At 36.0% G+C, this 25,612-nt stretch overlaps 1 protein-coding gene across 4 annotated transcripts in view; it reads right to left on the reverse strand.

The window, feature by feature from the left end:
• The window catches only part of LOC145668052 (uncharacterized), a 77,717-nt gene extending 52,398 nt beyond the window's left edge, over positions 1-25,319 (reverse strand). Inside the window, exons 1-2 of one of the 4 annotated variants that reach the window (XM_081735534.1) lie at positions 25,193-25,319; positions 2,931-3,455 (exon numbers count right to left, since the gene is read on the reverse strand). In XM_081735534.1, coding sequence (XP_081591660.1) covers positions 2,931-3,379 — 449 coding nt within the window. In that variant the 5' untranslated portion in view covers positions 3,380-3,455; positions 25,193-25,319. The other 3 variants (XM_081735535.1, XM_081735536.1, XM_081735537.1) reach the window with 3 other exon arrangements.
• Between the last annotated feature and the right edge of the window lie 293 nt (positions 25,320-25,612).

Genomic DNA, 25,612 nt, shown 5'->3' on the forward strand with positions numbered 1-25,612 from the left:
GAATAATGACACACTTTACAGTGCGCCGATGACATTGCGACACACTTACTTCAATTTTTATTATTATTATTATTATTAATTTTAATGGTCAGTAACGTACGCAGTTTCATTAAAGGGGTTTCAAGCACTCAATTTCAAATCCTTTCAAGATACACATGAGATTTAATATACATATATATTATTTTTCCATATCTTGCTCAAAGGGTAAAACCCACAACCTCCTTGCGTACGTCACTCATAGTAGTGTAAAATTATGTTCCTATAAAGTAATGATTCTATGTAGTACTGAACATTGTTGTTGTTGGAAGCGTTAACAAGCACAGTCCGTCTCAAAATTGATTTCAACTAATTGGTTCACTAAATTCTAAAATTTCGCAACATACCGGTTGGGAACCACTGAATTAGGATATTGCAAGTGAAGATCGGCAATGTGCAATTTTGGGGTTTCCGAGAAGGACTGCCCGATTGTTTAGACGTCAATGGAATACATTGGCTTGTCGTTAATAGCTGTAATTTGTAGTCAAATTTGAAGTTAACGAAATGTTTTAAAAGTTATTTTTATATGTGACTCCCCATTTGGCAGCCATGACGATTTCAAATCGGCGGAACTAAAATTATTTATTTATTTATTTATTTGCCATCAACACAACAGGCATAAGCCCAATTATAGTGTTGGTGTATTACATAATACATTTACAATAGTTTTCTTAAACATAGAGTTCATATTGCAGATATCAATTTCTTTGTGTTTGATACATATTTTGTTATAAGTAGAACACATTCTCCAAATTGGTGATTTCAATAACACGTTGGTCCTTGCTTTTTTGCAATAAAACAGACCAGAGTTATTAGCACGAGTTTTAAGTGTCGGGACATGAAAATTTAATGTTGATATGAGATCTGTACAGTTAAATTCGTTTTGTACTATTTTATGGAGAAAAATCAAATCTGTCACATTTCGCCTTTGTTCAAGTGTAGGGATACAGAAGTGTTCTATTAATGTTATATAATTTTCATAATATGGATAGATTCCAGTTGTCTTGTACGTCAAGTATTTGATAAATTTAGATTGGACCTTTTCCAGTTGGTGTCTGTATTGCTGTTGTGATGGGTTCCAAATCACAGCAGCATATTCCAGTTTTGATCGCACATAGGCATAATACATTTTTGTTAGTGTAGTACTATTGTTAAATTCCTTTCCAATTCTAATTATGAACCCTAACATCTTGAAAGATTCGTTAACTATGTTCTCTATATGGTTATTAAATGTCAGTTTCGTATCAAATATAACTCCAAGATCTGTGACTGAATTTAATCTATTTAGTAAGATCTGATTCATTGAGTAATCAAACTCTATTTGACTTTTGTTTCTGGAAAACGATAAAATGTTACATTTGTTTATGTTTACATTAAGTTTGTTAAGAGAACACCAATTAGCAATATTTTCGATGTCAAGTTGTAAATCGAGACAGTCATGGATGGTCTTTATCCTACCGTATATTTTGAGGTCATCAGCAAAAAGCAATTTGTTACTTAATAATATATGATCAGGGAGATCGTTAATGAATAAAAGGAACAATAACGGACCTAGATTAGAGCCCTGGGGAATTCCAGAATATGCAATATAATCAGATGATTTATATTCCTTGTAGATAACAGTTTGTTTTCGATTATTTAAATATGATGAAAAGAACTTGATCAAGGGAGAAGAGAAATTATATTCGCCTAGCTTATATAATAGTACCTTGTGATTGACTCTGTCAAATGCCTTTTCAAAATCTATATATATTACATCAACCTGACATCCTACATCTAACGAATTTGCTATAAAGTCTGTGATAAGTGCAAGGTTTGTTGTTGTTGATTTGTGTGGGATAAAGCCATGTTGATATGGTGAGATTACGGGTTGGATGTGGTCAATTATCCGTCGGTATAGGATTTGTTCAAATATCTTTGCAAAAGTAGGTAAAATTGATATAGGCCGGTAGTTATTTATTTCATGTTTATCATTGGTTTTTGGTATTGGGCAAACTATAGATGATTTCCATTTATCCGGAAAAACGCATGTTTTTAAAGCGAGATTGAATGCAATGCTTAGCGGATATGTAAACGCATCTATACAGCCCTTTACGATATATGGAGGTATTCCATCAGGGCCAACAGCAGTTCTGGGCTTTAATTTTTTGATTGCCATTTCTACTTCAGATTGAGTGATTTCCTCAATGGTAAGTGACTCTAGTTTGTTACTTACATAAGTTAATAAATTGTTCGTAGGAATGTCAGTGAAGCCTGTATCTGGCACATATTAGTGATTATAAAGTGCTTCCATGTTAAGAATCATACAGTTACACATTTCATTATACAGTAAGTTTAAAATGTCGCACCGTACTGGATTATGACAAAGAGATGCATAGAAATACTAAACTACAGTAAATGTTGAAAATGGTTTATCTTAGCTTCAAGGCACATATCAATCCTTATACCCATTTTTGCATGATTGATGATCGATAAACTATATGCACCTATATGTTATGGTCCCTCCTGATACTGTTCAATGAATATTGTTGAACCATTTTTCAATGACTCGTTTTACTCAACAAAACTCTGACCGACCTAACGCGAATCACCTTTATTTTGAGCATTATACATCTCCGTTGAATTGAAAGTTAAAAGCTAGCTTCGTTCCTGTCTATGGCGGACATTTAAACAACATAACATACACATACAGAAGGAGAAAAAGCGAACGTTGCAATCCTTTTCTAACAACAGCAATACCTACATCCAGTGCGGAGAGACTTTTTGAACACACTATATTATATATGGATAGCAGCCGAAATACAATTCTTTTCTGATGTTTTTGTAAACATTAATGATTAAACATTACAATACAGCTATACTAATCATACAATCAATACATCATCATAACATACCTGCTTTCTCGAGTACAAGTTTCTAGTGTTTCTTCAATTGTAATCCCTAGATCCGTAATTATATCTGACAAATCCTCATTTACATACATTTCCTGTAGATTTTCACTCTTAAACAAACATTCATTGGCAGGCTTTTGAAATTTTACTTCATCATTGTCTACTAAATCAGGTACCATTGGCACTTCGCACGAGAAATCAAGAATGTTTGGCTTTGTTTCTTCATTCTTCAATAGATTAGTTTCAGTAAGGGTTACACTACTTTCATGTTTTATAGAAGGTTTGGAATTTGTTTCTGTCTTTATATCTACAGGCGTTTGAGAGAAATTGTCAATAGCATCCGGAAATTCTTCTTTCAATACATTTAACTTACTATCTTCTGGTTCAAGATCGTCAGTTAGTTCTTGTTTAATAAAAGCATTTGCATCTACAAATTCGAAATGCATATTCATTCTAAAAGTGAGTTCAATATTGACACATATTCCATTCGGAAAACCAGTGGCAGTATTCTCACGTACCTATAATAAGCTGTAAAGAAGTATGGACAACAAATAAATATCATACACATATATGGGAAATTCATTATCTACCAGTATATAATATATGAAAATAAAAAAGTAATATATGAAAATTATGAAGTACTAGACTAAAAGAATGGATACAATACTGGGTATAGCACCAAACAATATTTATATATTTTGTCTATAACGGAATCCTTGCGCAAATAGTTTCGTTGGAAGTCATCTCATTTTACATAAAGGCACATTTTACATAAATGGTAAGGTTGACACACGGTGTCCGTAGCTGGGGAAACAAAGAACCACATCCGCATACACAGGGCCAGTTCTAGACATTTCTTAAGTGGAAGCAAACATCATTTAGGTGCCTCCACTTAAATTATAATAGAAAGCAGAACTTTGCAATGGACAAACATTCTTCAAATAATGGTTACAACTGCAAATTTCTTCAATATCTATAGTCTCCTTGTGAATATTAACAAAAAATTACGAAATTATAACTAATTGACTGTAGATGAATACTGAACAAAGATCCAATTTTAATAATTAATAGCATATTTTTATTAAATATACACAGGACACAACTAAGATATAATATGTATTTTGACCGAAACAGAATAAAACACAAACTTTAAGTCTAATATTAACACAGGTTTGATTTTGACAAAGAGGTATGCTTTTATGCTTCATTGAAAGCATATCTACATAATATTTCCTAGTGATACGATTATGGTAATTAGCTTAATTTTTCGTTCTCTTTGTTACTGAAAATTTAATGTTATGAAGACACTGTTCTAGCTTTCAATTTGTCAAAACCTCTTATTATTGCGTCCATATCCATTTCATTGAGTCTGTCATTTTCAATGGCCATCAAAGCTAGTCCAGTCAATGGTTCTTGAGATATATTTGATCTCAAATGATTCTTTATTAATTTTAGCTGAACTTGTTTAATACACAACAAATGACAGAAGTGTGCCTTAATAGACAATTAACCTAATTTGTCTTCGATCCAGTGTCGGAACTTCAAAATCAGTCCCCCCCCCCAAAAAAAAAATCTTTTCAGGGCCCTTTAGGCCTATAAAACAATTTATTCCTTTCATGTCTCTAACAAAGACGTTCAAAATCAGGAAATGAGTAACAAATCTGCAGTAACATATACAAGATTTCTCTTATGGGTCCGAAGGTTTTTCGGAGTGGTCTACAAAATGCAAATAATAATTTGTGTATTCCCCCCCCCCCCTCCCCTGAAATTGTACTATTTCCTTCAAAATTGAAAGTTCTCGGGGATCCAGACTCTCAGACCACCTCCGTCGGTGCACCCTGAATACAAGTAACTAATAATCAAAACTCTACTTTGCATTAGGACTATTACCAAATGTTTAGAAGTATCGTTCCATCTAAATTTAATACAAGAGAATGGATTGATTATTATTGTTACATTGTTATAATACAACGAACCGTAATGTATACGCTGCTATGATTGACAGTCAGAGTTCTGAAACCAATGTGTTACTTATAATTCTAATGACCTTTGATTACAGTTACTCTTTCGAGTTATATACACATATATTGTGTGAAAACTAACTGTATTCAAACAGATTTTGAAATTCATTAAATTTAACTCAGGCCCGTAACCGAAGAGACCGTATCCAATTCATTTCAATTTTACAATTAAATTATTGGAATCAAGTAAAATGAACTTACCGTTTCAAAATTTTGTCAACTTGCAAATTCATCTTTAACAGTAACTGATATTGACAACTTTACCACCTGAACATTTGTATGATTACCATTTTCGAAATTTTGTCCAAAAGTCGAAAGAAACTTTTTTTATTATTATTATTTATTATTATTTTAGAGCCTTCGTTTGCCTCTCATCATCTTTCAAGTTTCGTAGCCTTCTTTTCCGATAAAATGCTCCACTTAATTATATGAACTGACATAAAATAAAGGGGTACTTCCGGTTAACGTGGAAAGTTGAAATTTGGCATGATTGTAGCTTTTCGGGACTAACCAACCAAAAGTGAATATTTTTTTATTTTTTAGTTTTAGGGGGTTTATAAGGAGCATGAAGAATTCTCCATGTTATTTAAATGGGCGGTTTTTTTTTGGCCATATAATCTCATATTTTAGGTACTTGGAATTGAAATAGAAACTTGAAATTCGGTATGCTTGTACATTTTCGTTAGCGTTACCTAAGTAAATACATAAAAATAAAAAAATCCTGCTTTAAAGTGGTTTTATGGGGAACTGAAAAATCTTCCCCATGTTATTTATATGAGACATCTTTTACACCCCCAAATTATTGGGCACTTCCTGTAGGATTACAATGGTTAAATTTGACATGATTGATTGTAGCTTTTCGGGACTAATCCACAGGAAAATTGCCGAAAGTGAAGATTCTTAATTTTTAGTGGATCTAATTCCCATAAGAAAATTCCCATGTTATTTAAATTTTTTTTTTTTTTTTTTTTTTACATATAATTTGATATTTTAGGTATTTGGAATTAGAATAAAAACTTGAAATTCGGTACGTTTGTACATTTTCCATAGGATTATTAAACAAAATCACTAAATATAAAAATTTCCAACTTTAGAGTAGTTTTATGGGGAACTGAAAAATCTGTCCTATATTTATATGAGACATCATTGTAGTGAGCCGTCACCGCCATGCCAAATTAGCGCCAAAATTTTTGCCGCACTCCTTAAATAATTAAACAATTAACGACAATTATCTTTGCTAATTACGTATACAATCTTATTTTTCTTAAAATCTTAAAACAGGGAAAAGAAAAGAACAGAAAGATGTTAGGCATTCTCCTCGCGCTGATTAACTTCCTTCCAGCTGCTTTATTTTTTTCTTCGGATGAAATATTGTGTCTATTCCATTCTCTCTCAGCCAGCTGACTGTCTGCTTCGAAGGCAGTTAAACTATAACCTTTTTCGTCTCAGAAGAAAACATTTTTCTTTTTAGGAGAAAAGTAACAGATTCTCACTTTGGTTATTACACCTTTAAATAAGTAGAAGAGACAGGAATATTCTGAATTTAATTTTTGTTTCCTCAAAGGTTAGAAGGTTATTTTTACTAGCCAGCAATATATTCTGTAACACTGACAGAAAGTCTCATTTCCTCGCAGCACAACCACAAGTGTTCTATTATAAATTTGATTACTCACTCTGTTTTTGACATTTTCGTAATACAAATTGTCATAGTTCTTAAATTATTATTTTTACAGCGCACTTGTAAAGTTTGAACTTTTTAACTCTCTAAATTTTATTGGAATCATAATGTCTCTGCCGAGTCATGATGTAATTAAAACTGTCCTACTAAATTTTACTTTCTGTAATAAGACGTGACTCTTTGTACACATGAGGTCAAATGTCAACCTCCTAAAGTTATTAGGATTCTGTATAAAAAAAATATCTCATGTAAAGGAAGCTTTTAGGAAGCGCCTTCTCTTGCCTGGCGCAGACTCAGAAAACTCAAATTCGTTTTACAGATAATTGAAAATCCAATCAGGAAACACCCTGGCTTACCCCTGTATTCACACGTCCCTACAATAATGCCGCATGCAATTGATAAGGGCGAACAAAACCCGATTACACTCTCTCTTTTGGGAAGAAAATACTGCGCTAACACGGAGGCAAGAGCCTCGCGCTCGTTGCCCTTCAGGGGGAAATCCATCGTCTAAGGAAGAACTTACACCGGGACGTTGACACGCTGACAAGTCCGTTCTTCGTTCGGGAGAAACTTCTTTGTTGTTGACCGGGACTCATTGTCGTTCACAGCGCCGACTTCTATCGGAAACTCTTCGGACTTCTACTCCGAAAGATATCTTGTATCTCCCGTCGTCACGTCCTTCGCCGACCTATTACTTTGTTGTGTTGGTAATGACTTTTAATTCCATCTTACGGCGTATGAAGCAAATACTCTATTACCACGGTCACTTCATTAAAACTTACCATCTCTGAATCTTGAACGAGCAGTGCGTGTGTTATCGCCAATCCGTTCATTAGTGCTCACTTCAGCTGGACAGTACCATTTGTCTAATCGTGAGTATGCAGTCAATCTAGAACTTATTTACTACTAACCAGACTCTGTCTATCAACTTCTGAGAACTGGCTCTGCACGGATCTCTTAACGATCCATCATTAATTTCGACTGTTTGTGTTCCTGAACGCTTCCTAGTTTGCCTGTGCTAGTACTGACTTACATAACTCTCGAAGACCTCATGTAGGAAGTCACTTTTTTTGTATCAAGTCCACGGACTTTCTCGAGCCAAGGAATAAAACTCTTTCTAACTCGAACTTGCGTCGTTTACGTCATTTAAAATTCTCAATACTTCCTTTTCGAATATCGCATCATTTCTTGAGACCTCTATTAATGCCTCATTCATCGACGTGCGAATGTTGTAGTCTACTGGAGAAAGCAGACGTCCTGTGGAATGAAATCCCGTTGGATGTAATTCTATCTGGAGCTGAGTTCTATCATTCGTCTCACCTCTATCCCAACATCATCGATCCAGGAGAAGACCAGCCTGTGCGATGTTCCAATTTTCCGAAGACTTCTAATCCTGTACGAAGCTCAGTGACGATATCGTCTTACACGAAGTCCTGGCCATCGTCCATCTATCCTGCTCTTGTATTTCAACCGCTCGAAGTACAAGTAAGTAAATTATAACAATAGTGTTCTTGAGTGTTTTAAGTGAATGTGCTACCTGGTGTGTACGAAATGGCTACAGCAACGTCGAGGTAACCCAGAGTCTCCCATATCGACTTGGAGTGCCTGGAGGTAGGACCACGGACGTCAGGCGGGTTACCATAGTTTCTTTAATATTTTCATGTACCTATCACTTGCATTTCTGTTTCCATCAAGTCGCTTAACTGTAAAGGGGATCACTTCCCAAGTAGTTCCAAATTACTTTGAAACCTTTTAACTGCTTTGATATAACTTATATGAATGTTGACAGAGCGAATCCTAATCGCTCCTCTCTTTTGATTAATTGTTAATTACATTTGATTTCGAAGATCTCTTTTAATCCAAGCCGCAACATCTTTGTTTAATTGTAGCGAGATATTGTATTTTGATATGATAATTGTTAAGCATTCTAAACTGGCTGAAAGCAGTGGTATTCCAACTCGCTGAAGCCCACACACTAATATTAACGGTGTTTTGAGATCTAATTGGACATATTGTTTAAACGTTAATTTATACTACTCATAATCACTCATTCTCTTGCGTACTAACTCCAAATATTGGCAGAGCCCCCACCTAGCCAAAGGCAAGTATATATATATATCGTTGACTATTATTACATGAAAAACAATATACTGTTGAAAAGTGAAAATACACTTCACTATAAATAAATATTTTTAAAAAAGGAAACGAAACGACTCAGGATAGAAGCGAAAGTGTTGACGATTGACAAATGGAGTAATAGACATTAACAAAGTGAGCATTAAGCAGTGGGTAGTGATTTGGAGCCACTGATATTAGGAATTTAAAATTTCTCTCAGAAATGATCAAAAATTTCATTTATATCGGCCATCTTTTCTTTATATTCACCCCCTCCCTGGACGAATGGACAACAAAAGCCTAGCCGCTTCAATTTCGATAATGTGCATTTCATTTTTGCTGACCTTTCTTAAGCCTTAACTGGGGTCATTGAACCAAAGCACTACGTGGGGACACTGTTTATGACAAGGCGGAGCATCCTTGAAGATGTTTCTTTCTACTGTGGTAATGCCACTCAACCCATAAGCAAACCATGCAGTTGACTTCCTTTTGTTTGTAGATCCATTTCATTTCAAAGACATATTTAATGATATTCTCTAGCAAGATCGCGGAAGGATTGTTAGGAGAGGAATGAAGAGTCTGTTATATTTGTATTTTGTGCATATCATTGGGATTAAGGGAAGAATGTCGCTGTCTTTAGTTGTACTGCGGTAGTGCTTATTACAATATCTATTGAAAAGCTAAATTTCCCTACATTTTATCTCATATACTTAAAATCTCCCCTTTCCCTCTCTAAAAGTATCTTCCCAAATCTCCCCGCGCCGCGGGAAATTTCCCTCAAACTAGCATCACTTGTGAGTGTGGCATTGGCACCAATTGATGTACGAGTCCACTTCGTGTTTTACAGCCAATCAAACAAAGATTCGATTTTATTGTCTTTCTGATGTATTTTATCTGTACCTCAGTGTGTACAATATTTATTTGAAGCTATTTGAATTTTTTTTATCATAACATTTTCTCTAATAAATATTCACATTTAAAACACAAAATTTATTTTCCAGTTGGACGCCCCCTTCACCTGGCGCTTCCTCCGAGCGCGTAGTTCGCAGGATTCAAAATCCGGCCCTGTGCATATAAAGCCTTAGCGTGACTCTACAAATGTCATTTTCTTACAGTGTCTCATTTTACTTCACAGAAGAAAAAGTGACTGCCAACTCATTTCTAAATATACAGGAACTAGGTTGTTATTCAAACTAAATACCATTTCCCAACGAAGCTCCGCCCGTTTCACAATAATATACAAATGATACTCAATCGTGTTCTTCCCCAGACTTCCATCGGACGTGTTGCACATGGGGAGATCTTTGAGGTTTGATAGCGAATACATACCATAATTGTTCACGTCCATTCTGCAAGTTCATGATAGAATAGCGCACAAACTGCAGCTCATTACAGAGGACATGCTGAACCGAGTTAGAGATGAATTTATACCTATGGCTGTATGTTGTGTGACCCAGGACTCACGCACTGAAGTATCGTAGTTAACGTACAACAAACCTGGATGGATTCTGCTGCGAACAATAAATGATACGCCCGTGTACGGTGAGAAAAATAATATTTTTATTAGCTTTTGAAACCATACCATACTCTTGCGTATAGAGATGTAAGAAAGCCGGCTTTTTTGAATCGATGGTTTCTTTCACATAAAAGGCCGGCTTTCTTGAAAAAAAAAAAAAAAAAAAAACCAGAATTTTGCCTTTTTTCATTTTCATGATTTTTCTATCTAAATAGCTTTCTTATAGCCTTGAAGAATGTAGTATTTGAGGGCAATTTTAGAAGCTATTAACCTTTATTTTAACTTTTGAGTTATCGACATTTTTTTCTTTCTTCTCTAGATCATTTTAGTTTGTCATCCGTGTTTCATTTCTAAGAGCTTAGCACTCTAGCTTCTAGCGCAAACGTTAAACTTACGTTTTTCAATATATCCGTCAAACCGTACTTCCACATTACTGTTATACTGTAGCTGTGCAATGATTTAGCAATAATTTTCCGGATACAACCTTGAATACCAATTTATACAAGTAATCAGTAGCGGATTTAGAAAAGTACTTTGGGAGGGGTTTCTTTGATTGTTTCGTTTTCTAAAAAGTCCTAATTTTATTTGGGAGGTGCTTGAAGTTTATGAGTACAGGCATAACTAATATTTCGTTTCGTTTATATGTTTAGCAATAATCTTCCGGATACAACCTTGAAGATCATTTTATACTGAGAATCAGTGGCGGATTTAGAAAAGTATTTTGGGAGGAGTATTTCTTACTAATGTTTAGTTTTTCTAAACATTCGTAATTTTTATTTGACGGGAGCTTAAAGTTTATGAGTAAAGGCATAACTAACAAATATTTCGTTTGTTTTAGACATTCCGTAACTTTGAGGAACAGGCTTCAGTTCGAAAGAACGTCCCCCTAACCTTCACAAAACCGTTACTGCTGGTAATTAGTAATAATAACGATTTAAAAACAATAAGAAAGGAAGTCGACCAACTCACAGTACACGCACTATTTCTACATTCACAGATGGAATGAAGAAAAGCTTTGTCAGAATGGTCGAATGCTGGGTTGAATCCCGGACTTCCCGAAGCGCAAAAGCTAACCACGCAGTCATGTTTGTTGTGCAGTTGTATTTAGCTTAACTTAAATATATTCTGTAGTCTTTTTTTTTTTTTTGGGGGGGGGGGTGAGTTCCGTAATGATATGTTGAATCCCTCTTGTTAAAAATTCAGAAAACTTGAGGACTGGGTAAACAGTGATGGTGGTTATATAAAACTTAACTGTAGAATTTCAAGAATATACAGAACTCAAACTCTAGATGTGCAGCCTTTAAGTGTATCATATAAATCTAAGTATTTCTCTTATGGTTTATTTTAATTTTATTTTGTTTCAAGAAGAGGGTATGGAATATTTTGAAGTAAAAATACTACATACAATTTTCCTACTTATTTGAGTATTTTTTAAAAGAAGTATTTACTTTTAGGGTTGGCGGGTTTATACCAGCTTTTTATTTTATTTTTTTTTTAATAACTGGTTTAAACCAAAAAAGTAAAAAGAACGAAAAATGCGAATCGTGTGAACTTCATGGTGACGTTTCCACATATCAAACCATCTGCATTAGTTCTATTTCCTTTTCACCTTTTAATCAAGGTGTCCCATGTTGAATTCTCTGTCGAACCACAACCCTTCTTTCATGCGTAAACCAAGTAGCGGGTCGGATGTCATTTTAAGCGAAAGTCTTCTCCTTGATAATTTCGGTATTACGTAAGGATGTTAAGCCTAAACATACGAAACGAAGCCAAGGTTGCTTAAATATATTGATAGAAATTGGCAAAATATATCGATTGCCTATGTAGCTTCCAACATTAGCTTGGATTGGACTTCCAATGATATCTACATACCAAATTTGTAATTTAATATCTCAGTTTTAGCGTACTGATTATGATACATTGACCTTTAAATTTTACATGCAAAGCAATAACAGGATTTTCCCGTAATTGTTTTACATTTAAAGTAATGACGGGATTTTCCCGTAATTGTTTTACATTTAAAGTAATGACGGGATTTTCCCGATGGCTAGGGTGGGAGTTTCTCAATTTAAGAAATTTGGTGACCGAAGTTCTTTAAGCTTATGGGACCTCTTCCAGCTTAACCCCGTTGTTGTATAATAATACCAAGGTGAAATAAACTTATTTCTGTGAATATGTAATATAACTACATAAAGCAAAATATCTAAATAAAAAAACCTGGTTTAAACCAAAAAAACGTTGTTTAAACTTCCCCCAAAAAACGGTTTTTAGGCATTTTCAAAAACAACCATGGTTCCTGCCAACCCTGCTTACTTTTGTATATAGGAGGTTAAAAAATTCTTATTATATACATTGGTTAATCCTTTGGAATTCATAATGCAAATATGTTGGAGAAAAATTGTTTGAAATATCTTTTCGAAATTCATGGTTTATTTTCGAGGTTTTATATTATTAATGGCATCAACCACTAATTAAATAACTTTTTGTGTTATAGAGAAACGAAACAAAGTCTGCTTTATCAATTTAAAGCAGAATTTTGAAAAAATGCCCAAAATTTCCCAAGCAAAAAAGCGAAGCAGAAAAAAAAACAATTCCCCCCCCCCAAAAGCCGTTTTTTTCCGAGCCCTTGCATCTCTACTTAAGTATATGAAATGCATATGAAGCACTTCATATGACGCGTTTGAATATTCCTTCATCTAATTCAGCTGCCCTTTTGTTGTGCGGGCCAAAACTTGGAATCTTCTGCTTCCAATTCTCTTTTCTCTTTAGCAGCTTGTTTTCTTTCTGTATCTGTTAGTACTTTTTCTCTCCTTTTTTTTTTTTTTTTTTTTTTTTTTTAAGTACTCGGTGTAACGGGCGTGGGAGTTTTTAGCTGCATGAATCAAATCAGTGGTTATTTCTACTGCTTTCACTCCATTAGCTGCTGATACACCTTCATAAACCTTTCTCAAAGCCACTAAACTTTCTTACTTCAAGTTTTCAAATTCAACTGAGGCGTTTCCGTGAGTCAGTATAAGGATAAGTTTAATTAAATATTATATATATATATATATATATATATATATATATATATATATATATATATATATACTCCACTTGCCCTTCCAAACTTATTAACTCCATAAAAAGTCATACAGTCGCTTTTCGTTCTGAAATTCTCTCAGAAATGGTTCAAACAAACCACACATTAATGGAAAAAAATCTGGCTGGCAAGAGCTTATCATTCAATTTCTCCTTACCCTTACAAACTCTTACCACAGCATTAACATAATTTCTGACGCAGGACAATGTGGTCTCTCAGCCACACGACCATTCTCCAACCATCTGACGGAACAGAACTTCAATGGAAAGGTGTCAATTATGTTATGGTGCGTAAAGTCTGCTCTGCGAACTGGTGAATCTTTAAACAGATTGTGCAGTGCTCTGACAAACCCTGCTAAGGTCTCCTTTTGTTGTGTTCATACCCGTTTTAAGGGTACCGTGTAGTGTGTGGAGATCACAATTGGCATTGTGTAGCAAACTACGAATCTGAAAGTTAACGTTGAAGGTCGTTTAATAATGTTATGTTTACGTTAGGTCCATCCATAGAAATCTGTATGATTTTATTCATAATTTCAGGAGAATTAGCGTCTTTAATATCTTGAAGAAGGTCTGAAGCCTTGGAATGTACTAAAAACATTTATGTGTAATACCTAGTTTTGTTTCTTGATTGAATCCCACCAACGTATACGTAGATTCATCTGTTGTCGTTGTCACACCTTATTTAAGGATTCGTCAAAACAGAGGACCATATGAGAACATTTCTTCAGTTTTCTTTCAAATTCTTTGTCAAAGTATGGTGCCAAACCGAATTTTAGTATAGTCTGATCTTAATTTTGATGATATACCATTATCTGGGAATTGAACTTTAAAACTTTTTGCACAACGTGCTGCAACTGCAAAAGGAATATGATTCACAACGATTTGTAAGCACCAAAATACTTAACTAATTTTGTTACGGACTCCGAAAGCTTACGGAGTTACGGAAGCGAGTTACGGGCTCCGCTAGGCTCACAACGGAGTAAATACCTCGACAAGTTATGATCCAATTATGATTTTTTTTTTTTTTTTTTTAATGCAGCTTATTAAATACACGATCAAATGTAAATGAACACGATTTTCTAATGTTTCAGAGCTTGAGCGCAAAATACTACGGAATGCCTTTCTGGAAGTGCTGAAATTATCAACTTTGAACACGAATAACCGTTTCGAGTAAATGATTTTGTTTAAATGTCTAATATACCAAATTAAAACACATATCCTTCAGAGTGAAATTGTGCCTTCTAAATTGAAATACCAGACTGGTTTCCCAGAAACAGACTGAAGTAGAAAACCAGACGCGCATACAATGACGGCCATTTTGAGGATAAAGCGATAAAGGTCTCCTGGGATACTTTGTGACTTTTGAAGTTTCACTGTACTTGAAGGTAACATGGAATATTTTGGGACTTTTGAACTAGTATTGTACTTGATATAAAGATCAAATCCTGAAAAGTTCAGTTTTTTAAAATAATTTTTTCAGCTCGTTGAATTATTTTTACTGGGCTATACTTACAATACGAAAAAAGGTTGATTGACCACGAGCTAAAGGAATTTGATTTCTTTTTCTATTAATTTAGAAATTTTCCCATTTTTAAGGTTTGGACATGAAATTCACGGTTTCCACGGTCGAGTGGAGACCCTGAAGTTATAATGATGATTTGCAATAAAGAGACATCTACCATTTATACCGTTTTTACAGAATTACAGTCTACCTTTGTGTCAGTTATATCCCTAGCTACCTCTGGACTGGTTGGGTTGTAGTTATGACCGTTTTGCATGATGATGGGGCCTTTCATTTCAAAATGAAATGAAATCTTTGAGTTTTACGTCCCACAGTTATGCCGGTTAGGCTAAAGGAGACGGTGATTATGAGAAATGAATGAAATGGTGGAATGAATAAGTGGGAGGAAACGGGAGAAGCCCGAGAAAACCCACGAGCACGGTGTTTGTCCACGACAAAGTCCACATGGCGCGAGCTGGGATCGAACCACGGACCCCAAGCCCGGAGGTGAACGCTCTACCACTGAGCCACCGCCCCCCCCCCCCCTTTCATTTCAAGTTCAAAAATGCAATTATCTCAGTTTCGCCAAAAATGTCAGTTACCTCCTTTTTGCAAAAGACCGACGATATGAATATATTGACGTTGGCACTTAGCACTAGCCGGCTTTACATCTTGTAATTTTCACAAAAAAGAAAAATAAAGGAAAAGGGATTCAAAATTTATGACAAAAATATATCTCTCATGAGAACTTTAAGTTAAGCAGATGGAGCTGGGTACATAAAATCCTTACTGAAAATACGTTGAGGCGTATCCCAGGGTTTTCAAAGCATATGCCTCTAAAGGAAGAACATTTCTGTGATACTGTAATTTCCTATCTTATCTAATGGCGAAAGTGAGTTCAAAATGGATCTTTAACATAACTTCGGCTGATCTGGGCATTTATTATCAGTTTTGTAGTTGAATGAAATACATATTCTAATGGGGAAGGGCAGAGCAGATTTTTCGCGAACAAAAGTCCCATAGTTTGAAGTAGTTTTTTGAAGATACTTAGGTTGTGCTGGGTTTCTATCTTTCCATTTCGATTCAAATACGGATCCTAAAGGGTGACAAACAGGGTTGAAATGTATCTTTCATATATTTGCTATAAACCTATTCTCCCCATACTAAGAATGAGCATTTTAGCTAGTCGTTAATACTGTAAACAGGAACAAAAATGAAAAATATGTTTGAAAAGAAAGAAAGAAAGGAAAAACATTCTTGAGTAGAAAACACCTTACTATTAACAGATCTTACATATTATGGTATTATTTTTTTGTCATATTACGTGCAGGTAACTTTAAATCTAGTATCTATATTTATACACAATTGATGCTGATACAAATCACAATATTCCTTCAATAATTTTACAATTTTGAAGCAAGCGATTCATTCTGAGAAAGATAGGATGAAAAACGCATAAAAATATTGTATTCAATTTATATAGAAAAGAATATATATATATATATATATATACACTCTCGGTGCAACGCACTGCAAAATTATTCGAGTTTGCACAAAGACAGCATGTTTTACACGTGTATACTTTACAGTGATTCTTTACTTATTACGATGCTTCAAAAGAAATACGCATTAGGAGTATCATCATTCTTTGGTAGTCATCGTGTTCACTCACTCTTGAGGATAATAACTGTTACATGTGAGACACACCTTGAAAAAAAATAAGATCACATAGTAAAAGAAATCTGAAATCTCTGCAATTTACTAGTTAAAAAAGGAATATTATTTAAAGCGTTTTCGATTTTTTTTTTTTTTTTAATCAACAAAATTAATTTTCCAACTCTGTAAATAAGAGAATCACAATATAGTTTTAGAACAAACATTACACTCCACATTTATCTCTTTCTTCCTATTGATCCGCTCAGAGATTGGTATTTTAGGGATTATTCATAGTTGCTATTGCATTAAAAAAATAACCGTAAATGTTTGATAGTACAAAACCTTTATCGAAGTGTACTACAATTTCTTATTATTTTAGGTGCTAGTAACATGGCCACTGCTGAGAGGGATAAGCCTTAGAGTAAGGAGGCCAAGCCTCTCTCTAGCTTCGCGAGTGTCAAGGATTTGTGGCCATCTACGTCTCCCGACTTAACTACATGCGATTTTAAAATGAAATGAAATTTCTACTTTAACGTCTCACGATTATACACCATTTCTACGAGGGACTGTGATGATGAGAATGCAGTAAGTGGGAGCAAACGAAAGAACCCTAAAAGACCCACCCATAAGACGTTTGTCCTCCTTAACGTTCACCTGTGTCAAGCTGGGATCGAACCAAACGTAAGCGTTCTACCACTGAGCAACCATGGCTAGTGGCAAGTAGAACTGGAACACTATTCGCAGCATTATTTTGAAAGAAATGCAGGGAGTATTAATCAACATATCACAAGATGCCCAGAAGAAGGTGGCCACTTTGAACATCTCTTGTAACGTCCATGTGAAACGTTTATTGGAATAGGACAGTTGGATGTTGTCTTAGTTTAAATAAACATAAAATTGTAAAATTTTCGGGCGAAATATGTTATATTTTTCTGGAAGATCAATATATAAGTAGCTACTCGCAATATTTCAGGATTCTACTTCTCACATGTAGAATAAGAAAGAAATGCAAAGTGTGCTCTTTCCTATGTCATACTCCATAACGGAACCACGCTATTGAAGTGCTATGTATAGGCAGTGTACAAAGTGATCACAGAAATGTCGAAAAGTTGTGTCACACACAAGGCATATGTCTTTTTATGTCCTATGATTTTTTTTTTCCATTATCTTCGTTTATGCGCATACCCACAACCGCTGACGAGTCTGCACCCTATATAGCATTCGTGCTTTCTAGTGGCATCCCGCAAAAGTTGGTTTGCGTTTCTAATACTGTAGTTTTTACAGCACAAGTCACCAAGCTGTATTTATACCCATAACTAGTTAGCACTACTAAAATGAATCTGCACCCAGTAATGAAACTTCTCCCTTAAGAAACACTTTCTTAGGGCGTAAGAGCGGAATTCCCGATGAAAGAAATGAATATATTATGAATATAAATGTTACCTAAACTGCGACTGTACGCAGGAGCATCGTTACGGGGGAGCCTCCCTCCCAGTTACCAATTTCTTGGCAAGTTGGCAAATTAAAATACCTAGTTGGCAATTTGAAGAATGCCATTTTGTTCAATTGACTTATTTGGTTTAACGTTTTCTTAGGTACCCGGTTACTGTAAATTATAATCAGTTCTTTTATAGATTTGGCATAAATTTCGTGTAGTTTTCTATCTTGAAATAAATTGATATATTCGTTTTAAGCTTCTTTACTTGTTGCAAGTGATCACATTTCACTTTTGTTCGTGTGATATTCCTAAACATTTTGAAGAATCTTTTATAAAAAATCGAGAAATCGTACCACTGACGAAAGTAGAATAGAGGTGGCGTGCAAAACTAAAACAAAGATAGACAGAAGAGGCGTTTCGGTGGCAGGTACGTTGGACGCAAAAGCATTTGATACAAGAGCATATACAAGGCAACAGGCAGATTATGGAGATTAATAAGAACTGATATTAATAAAACAAGAACAAGGGAGTGATTAGTTAGTATAAACTTTTTACTACGTATAGTATGTAAATTTGACAAATTTAAAAGTTTTTTTTTTTTTTTTTTTTTTTTAAATAGTAAAATATCAAAGGGAAGTAGATTTGATACCAGAATGAATATATTCTGTAACCGTGTCTGCTCTGTGTGGATAAAACACAGAGCAGACACGGTTACACAATATATTCATTCTGGTATCAAAATCTACTTCCCTTTGATATTTTACTTTGAAACTAAAGGTGATCATATTAATATAGACGACAATAGCTTATTTCTAGGGACGGGCACGAGCGAGTTTTCTTTGAAATTCGACTCGACTCGAAACAGAAATCTTTGAGCTCGAGTCGAGTCGAGCCAATTCGAGCTAAACCCTCTGTGTAGTTCCAGGTATTCTCTTCAAGTATCCTACATAGACAATATAAGTATCAATGATACTACTCTACTACTACAACTTATTATAACAACACCGTGTATATACCATGAAAGGCAGGCGGTTTTTTATCTTAATACTGAAAATTAGTTGACTGTCGATCTCGATCATCGAGAAATCTTTAGGAGACAAGGACATCGGTCATGAGGTTCTGGGTTTGAGTTCCGAAGGAGCAAGTATTCGGGCTCAAGCCAAAAATTGTTAAAAGTAATAGGGTGCCGGCCGAACATCAAAACTGCTCGGCCCGGGTTTAGGTTTTGTCAACGGCTCGAGCGGTTCATCTCACAGCTCATTCACTATCGAGCCGAACCGAGAAGTGACCCGAGCCAACAGTTCACCCAACTTAGCTGGCTCGAATGGATGGCTCATCCGAGCCGAACCGAAGTGAGCTGATTGCTCACCCAACTGAGCCGGTTCGAGCCATCGACTCAGCTGCTGAGTCGAACCGTGCCGATGGATTAATTTCAACAAATTGGCTAGAGCCGATGGTTTGCATGAGCAGAGTCAGTGTCTCATCCCAACCGAGCAGGCTCGAGGCATCGGCTCAATTGAGTCGAGTCGGTGGCTTGTTCCAATCGAAGCGATGGCTTATCCCAATCAAGCCGGCTTGGGCCAGTTGGAACCGAGCCGAGCCAGTTGACATCACTACCCGGGTTGGACTTCTGCTTGGGCTAAAAAAAATTTGACCGTGCAAGGCTCAGCCTTGATGGTAGGAACTACATACTTATATTGGTGCTCATAACATTTGAGGCTGTCTCGTTGTAAAATGTATTGTCGTCTCGTTATCGAGACGAGACGAGATACAAAGCACCCCACAAGTTGCAATAAAGTACGAGACGAGATGCACCCCTGTCGTGAACAAGACTGAAAGTATTACACATTACTGTTTACATTTCTCACGGCTTTCGCTTTCCAGTCTAATCAGGCCATGATTTCAAAAAGAGTTAAAACGAGCTGAAGGAGAGAGCCATTTATCTAACTCGACCTCAATGAGTCGACTCGAGAAAATTAGCTTTGACTCGATTCGAGTCGAGTTTTAGCTCAACTCATGCCCATCCCTACTTATTTCAGTTCTGTTTTGTTGTAAGACTGTCCATTTACAGGGTTTTTTGAGCAAGGAGAACTGAACAAAAGTGTGTTTTGGGAATAGCATCATCAGTGCCTTGCGTAAGGGAGAGGGCGGGCGGGGCCCCGGGCGAAGGAGTAAAGGGGGCGCAAAATTGGGGAGGAAAAAAAGAAGAGAATGAAAGAAAAAAATACTTGTAATATTACTAGTATGTACTTAAATCCTCTTTTTGCTTTAGGAAGTGGTCCTATAATGTTACCCATGTTAGGAAAATATATGTGCACATATATAAAATGGAAGGAAAATGTAATAAAAAGTGCTCAAAATCAAGGAAAAGCAGGGTTTATTTTTGAAAATTTTCTTGCGCTTCGTGCCAACCATGGTGGCGCTTCACGGCTCGTCTATCGACCTCATCCATATATATGGAGGCGCCGTCGTATACTCTCGCCGCGGGCACTGATTTTCCATGGCATGGCACTGGGGGGCATAGTAAATTTCTCGGGGTGTTGTTCGATGAGGGCAAGCTACAATGGGTAAGTCAAGTCATTTTGTCGCTTCCGCTGTGAACCTAAGTATACTAATCCAAAAGTCACATCTTGGGGGCCATACAATACGTCTACTGTGTAAAAGCATAGACCGGTGTGTGTTTCACTTCATTTTCATATAAATGTGTAGCCTTTCCTATCTTATTTTTAATCCTGTAGTTGCTTCTTTTGGAAAGTTAAAAAAAAAAAAAAATGCAATTCTTCTTTTCTTTATAGTATTTATGTCAAAGCAGTACGTAATCATTGCACGTTCTGTAGCTCACTGGGCTGGAACTATGGTGGAGCAAGCGAAGCACGTGCCCCCGGCGCGTGGTTGGAGGGGCACCTAAAAGTGAAGTTATATATTAGTATTTTTCTTGCCGGTATTTAATACTTTTCACCAGAGTGCGAAATCATGAACTCGAAGTGGGAGGAGACTGGAGGACAGAAGGAAAAAAAACGTCTGCCAACTTCTCGTGAGGAGTGGCTGGCGGGGATTACCTAAACTAGCCATGAGTTGTCAAATTAACAGTTATACTCGTGGATGATGATAATGATCCTGAGTTGAGGTGTGAAATTAGACTCGAAACCGGGGAGTGTTCGTATTCGTATCTCAGATGGGGCATAAAATGGGACGAATATGAAAATAAGGTTGCTGTAAAGTTTTCCACAGGGTTGGTAAAAGTGAGACTAAGATTTTCGAAACACTTTGCAATTTTTTTAATCAAGACTTGGCAATCTCAAGTTTCATCCCCTCGCCCCCTCTTGTAATGCTCGCTACGCCGCTGACTGCACGGACAGTTATTTTAGTCTTGGATTGCTTTTTCGTGATCCATTCTGTAGATGAAGAGATGCCATAAAGATGTTTAAAAAAATTGCTCAATATTGTCACTTAATGTTACATTCAGCTAATATTTTGAAGCTAGTTTTCTTAGGGAACATTTAAAGAAAACTCGAACGTTATAGTTACCTAACATTACAAAACTTTAAGCGTTCACGGCTAAGCTTATGGTTACAGTGTACCCGATTTTGACCAAATTTTTTACTCTGACGACATCGGGGAAATAAACAAATGTATTGAGATAAATGTTGGTGGTCATAATGGCGCCAATCTGGTCTGACGTATACGGCCAAATTCTGCCGACGACCGATCGGAAACAAAACAATCTTCTTGTTTCTTTCTTTTGTATTCGTCAGTGTATGTCAGACTACAGGGTGATCCGCAACCCATCACAGGAGCTGAGACATTCCAATTTCATTTCCTTTTTCCAAGATCGTTGATGCTAAAATATTGAATTATTTAGTGCAAGAACAAATAGCTCTGTGGGATAATCAAAACAAGAGCTACCATAACAGGGACGTAGGAAGAAGGCTTGCAAAGTTGTACATTATAAAACAATACTATTTTATACCAATGTATTGAATATTAAAAGAATTAAGATACAAGCTTTACCTTAACAATTTGTCTACAAGCAACTATACTCAGTACGTGTTTTTCTTAACCTCTTTTTAGTTGTCAGCTGTGATCAGTGTTTGACATCACTTTGCATCAATCATTCTGTGTAAGTGTATATTTGGTTGTACTCGAACTAGCAGCGCCTTTTCCATTGAAAATATTTTGAATCGGTCACGAATATTGTAGCATCTCTGTACTTTGATTTCTTCTTCTTCCTCTTCTTTAGTATATTATTATTATTTTGTGTACTAGTGCGTGTATCCGGTTATCTTCAAAACCGGTTCCATTTTTTTTTTTTTTTTTTCAAAATTGTTTCTAATTCTGACCAGAATAGGGTTTCGTTGTTCTCCGCAAACCGATTCCATTTCCACAGAAATAGTTTTATGTGTTTTCCAAAAGTTTTCACCAAAACTGGTTTTAAAGAAAACCGAAACTGTTTTGGACGAAAGCGAAATGTCGGATTTCGGTTTTTCTAGAAACCGGTTTGTTTTTTATAAAAACCAGTTTTGCCAATTCCTACTTTAAATTCATATCGTAGGTTAAATAAACTGGCAATATTGCCCAGAGGTTCGAATTTTAATATATGTTTCATGTTTCCAAGGCCAGTCATACTGATGTCGGATTCAATGAACTTAGGGCAATATTTAGTTATTTTTAAGTAGGGGGAAACTGCAATGCCTGTAAATAATCGATAAAAACTTCATGGTAAGGAAAAGTAATAGCCTAGGGTTACAACATATATGAGGATGAAGTAACAAACAAGTGGTGGGAATTCGCCATCGCCACTACTCGTCTTGCAAATACCATCATAAATGTACTCGTAATTCAAATCATTCATTTCGGTTCCGTTAAGAGATATAGTAGCTGTTCGAAAATCAACATAATCAAACAAACCCTTCTACATTGCAGTCACTTCAAAATCTAAAGAAATCTAATTTCTCCTGCGGCCCTGTGCCAAAACGTGCATTTCTAATCAATTTTGCAAGTTTAACGTATCTGGCTAATAATGGTAACTTCTGTTCGTGATTTGCGTGAAAGTTACAGAGTCCTTTCGTTTTTGAGTATTCTTCTGTAAAAATAGTGTTCAATTCCTTTTTATGATTACGCTATGCACACTTGAATTTAAATACGTTTATCGCAAATGCAACAAAATAAAAATAATTTCTATGTTTTCTTAAAGTATAAGCATGCTAACTAGAACAACTTTGAGATCACCACTTTCAAGTTAATTCAGTGGCATTGTAATGAGTGGAAAGGCATCTTTCAAAGTCTTTGCAATACTGCATATTAGTGTTTCTTTTCTTTCAGTTTAAAACCCACAATTATGCCCTTTAGAGTAAGGGGCAAGAGTTTACTTTGTGCCGAAGTCTTTAATTTGCCCATTTTATGTCAAGAACAGAACCCAACTAACCCCTGCGGGGCTTCTTACCAGTTCCTACTACTCCTACTTATGGTATAGGATACCGGTTTCAGTCACTGTTCGCCACAAAGTGAACTCTTACCGAGTAAGCGAGACGATGATTATAACGAGTGAATGATGATGGAAGTGCAATGGGAATGTGGGAGTACCCCGAAAAAATCCGCGGACACGATGTTGGCCACCACAAACTTACTTGGCCGAGATTGAACCAGGGACGCCACGCACCAGAGGTAACAACACTACCACTGAGCCACCGTGACCCTTGCCGGTGTTTGTTTCGGGAAGTGAGTCGGTAAGTATAGCCTCCCGGAAATGGAAAAAATATCTCAGGCTGAGTGTCAAAGAATACTGTATAAGAATATGGAAAACCTATATTCTTAACTATGATAACACTCAAACTTTTAAAATACCCCGAATTGTTTCATGAAAAGAGCGCGTTAAATTCCAAAGTTGGGCGTCCGTTTCCAGCAAAATTTTTAAAATTTACAGGGAAGATATGGATAATTTGATCGTTTGTGTGCTTGATAATGTATGAGTCTCGAAAAATCTGTTTATTTGTTATACATAAGCGGTTATAAACATGGGACTATACGGCGAGCGGAGAGAACTACTTGGCGCAAGGTAACCGAAGAGTTGCATTGTGGGAAAGAAACGAGCATTTATGTTATCAACATGGCGAACGTACAAGGGCAATGAACTAACATTTGTGAAGCAATACGTTGATAACGAGCAAAAACTTTTAAAAGTTTGTGATGAGCACGGATTAATGAACCTAATAACAAATTGTAGAAAGTGTGGAAAGGAGATAACAGCGAAAAAAAAAACGTGGCGAAAGCGGACGCCCATCTTCGGAATAAATGCCAAAAGAGCAATCTTGCAGATGAAAGGGGCCTCGCCTGAGTTGAGAAAACTAAAACTAAAACTTCTCGTTCATACCGTATCTTACAATAACAGTATCTGACTGATGACAGGATTTACTTATAACACCAGCTCTTCGTTCATACAATAACTGTACCTGAGTGATGACACATGGGTTGCAGTGACCACGTAATCGGCAGATACCGTCAGCTGTAGTCACCTGTGTAAGAAGTTGGATGCACTGTGACCATAGCCTGTCACCATTTAATTAAAAACAGCACAAGACAGATGAAACATCAAAAAAATAAGACAATCAAGTGATATTGAAACCACTGTTCACATGCTTATATTTGAGAAAGGGATAACGTATTTTGCATTTTTCTATTTTCCAATGTTTTTCCGAAAATCCGTGTGTCATCGATGACGTATTGTTTTTACTTTTGAACGTCACGTACTCAACTTACTTATGCTGTCCACTATTCCAGTCGAACATTTCCATCCTAATCTACACCATTCCAGATTATTCTTATTGAGCATTTGTTTTAACATTACCGAAGTTTTTCCTCTTCTTTCTTTCTTTTCATAACAATGCGCTCCAGTAATTTATCATATCCTCTTACCTACTACCGCAAGCACTGAATACTTTGCATACAACAGATAACCCTCTTACACCAGTCTCTTCTTACCTCAAAAAACATTTTTTCCATTATTTATCCACCACCATTCATATAATTTGCGGTGTAGTTTTACTATACGGATCCACAGATTGTGAAATGTACGGAAAAATTTGTGGAAGTCTTTAATTTGCCTATTTTATGTCGAGAACAGAACACAACAAACGACTGCGGGACTTCTAACCCGTTCCTACTCATACTACTACTTATACTATGTATTCGTATAGTAAAACTGCGTGTAATTTGCTTACGCCTGTACAAATGAGGTATTGAAAAATAATCAGTCTATGTACCTAGTCTAGAGTAGATAAAAGATCATTCTCTCTTTTGTATACTTCTACACTCTGCCGTACTATATAAGCCGATTTGTTTACAACAGTGCTATGTTGCCAGGTAGTAAGCCTAATTTTCCGTATTTTACGCAACTGTAATAACTAATTAACATTATGGCTTATGGAACCCGGAGGTTTCCTGCTGCGTTTGCAAACCCAGACAAAACGTACTGGTACAGTCAGCGACAGTAAAAAGTGGAGGTTGGATACATAAGAAATGATAGCTTTTTCCAGTAGCAGAATAGTTTCACTCAATGTCTGATAGTTGGACAACCAACATGACAGCAAATACGTGCCCGAAAACATAACATGCCAGGATATTCCTCCACTTGGAGGAAAAAGTATTACTATCTGAGAGCATCATTTAGAGAAACAACCACG

The sequence above is a fragment of the Thermobia domestica genome, chromosome 13 (assembly GCF_964235325.1).
Source record: "Thermobia domestica chromosome 13, izTheDome1.hap1.1, whole genome shotgun sequence".
NCBI lineage: Eukaryota > Metazoa > Arthropoda > Insecta > Zygentoma > Lepismatidae > Thermobia > Thermobia domestica.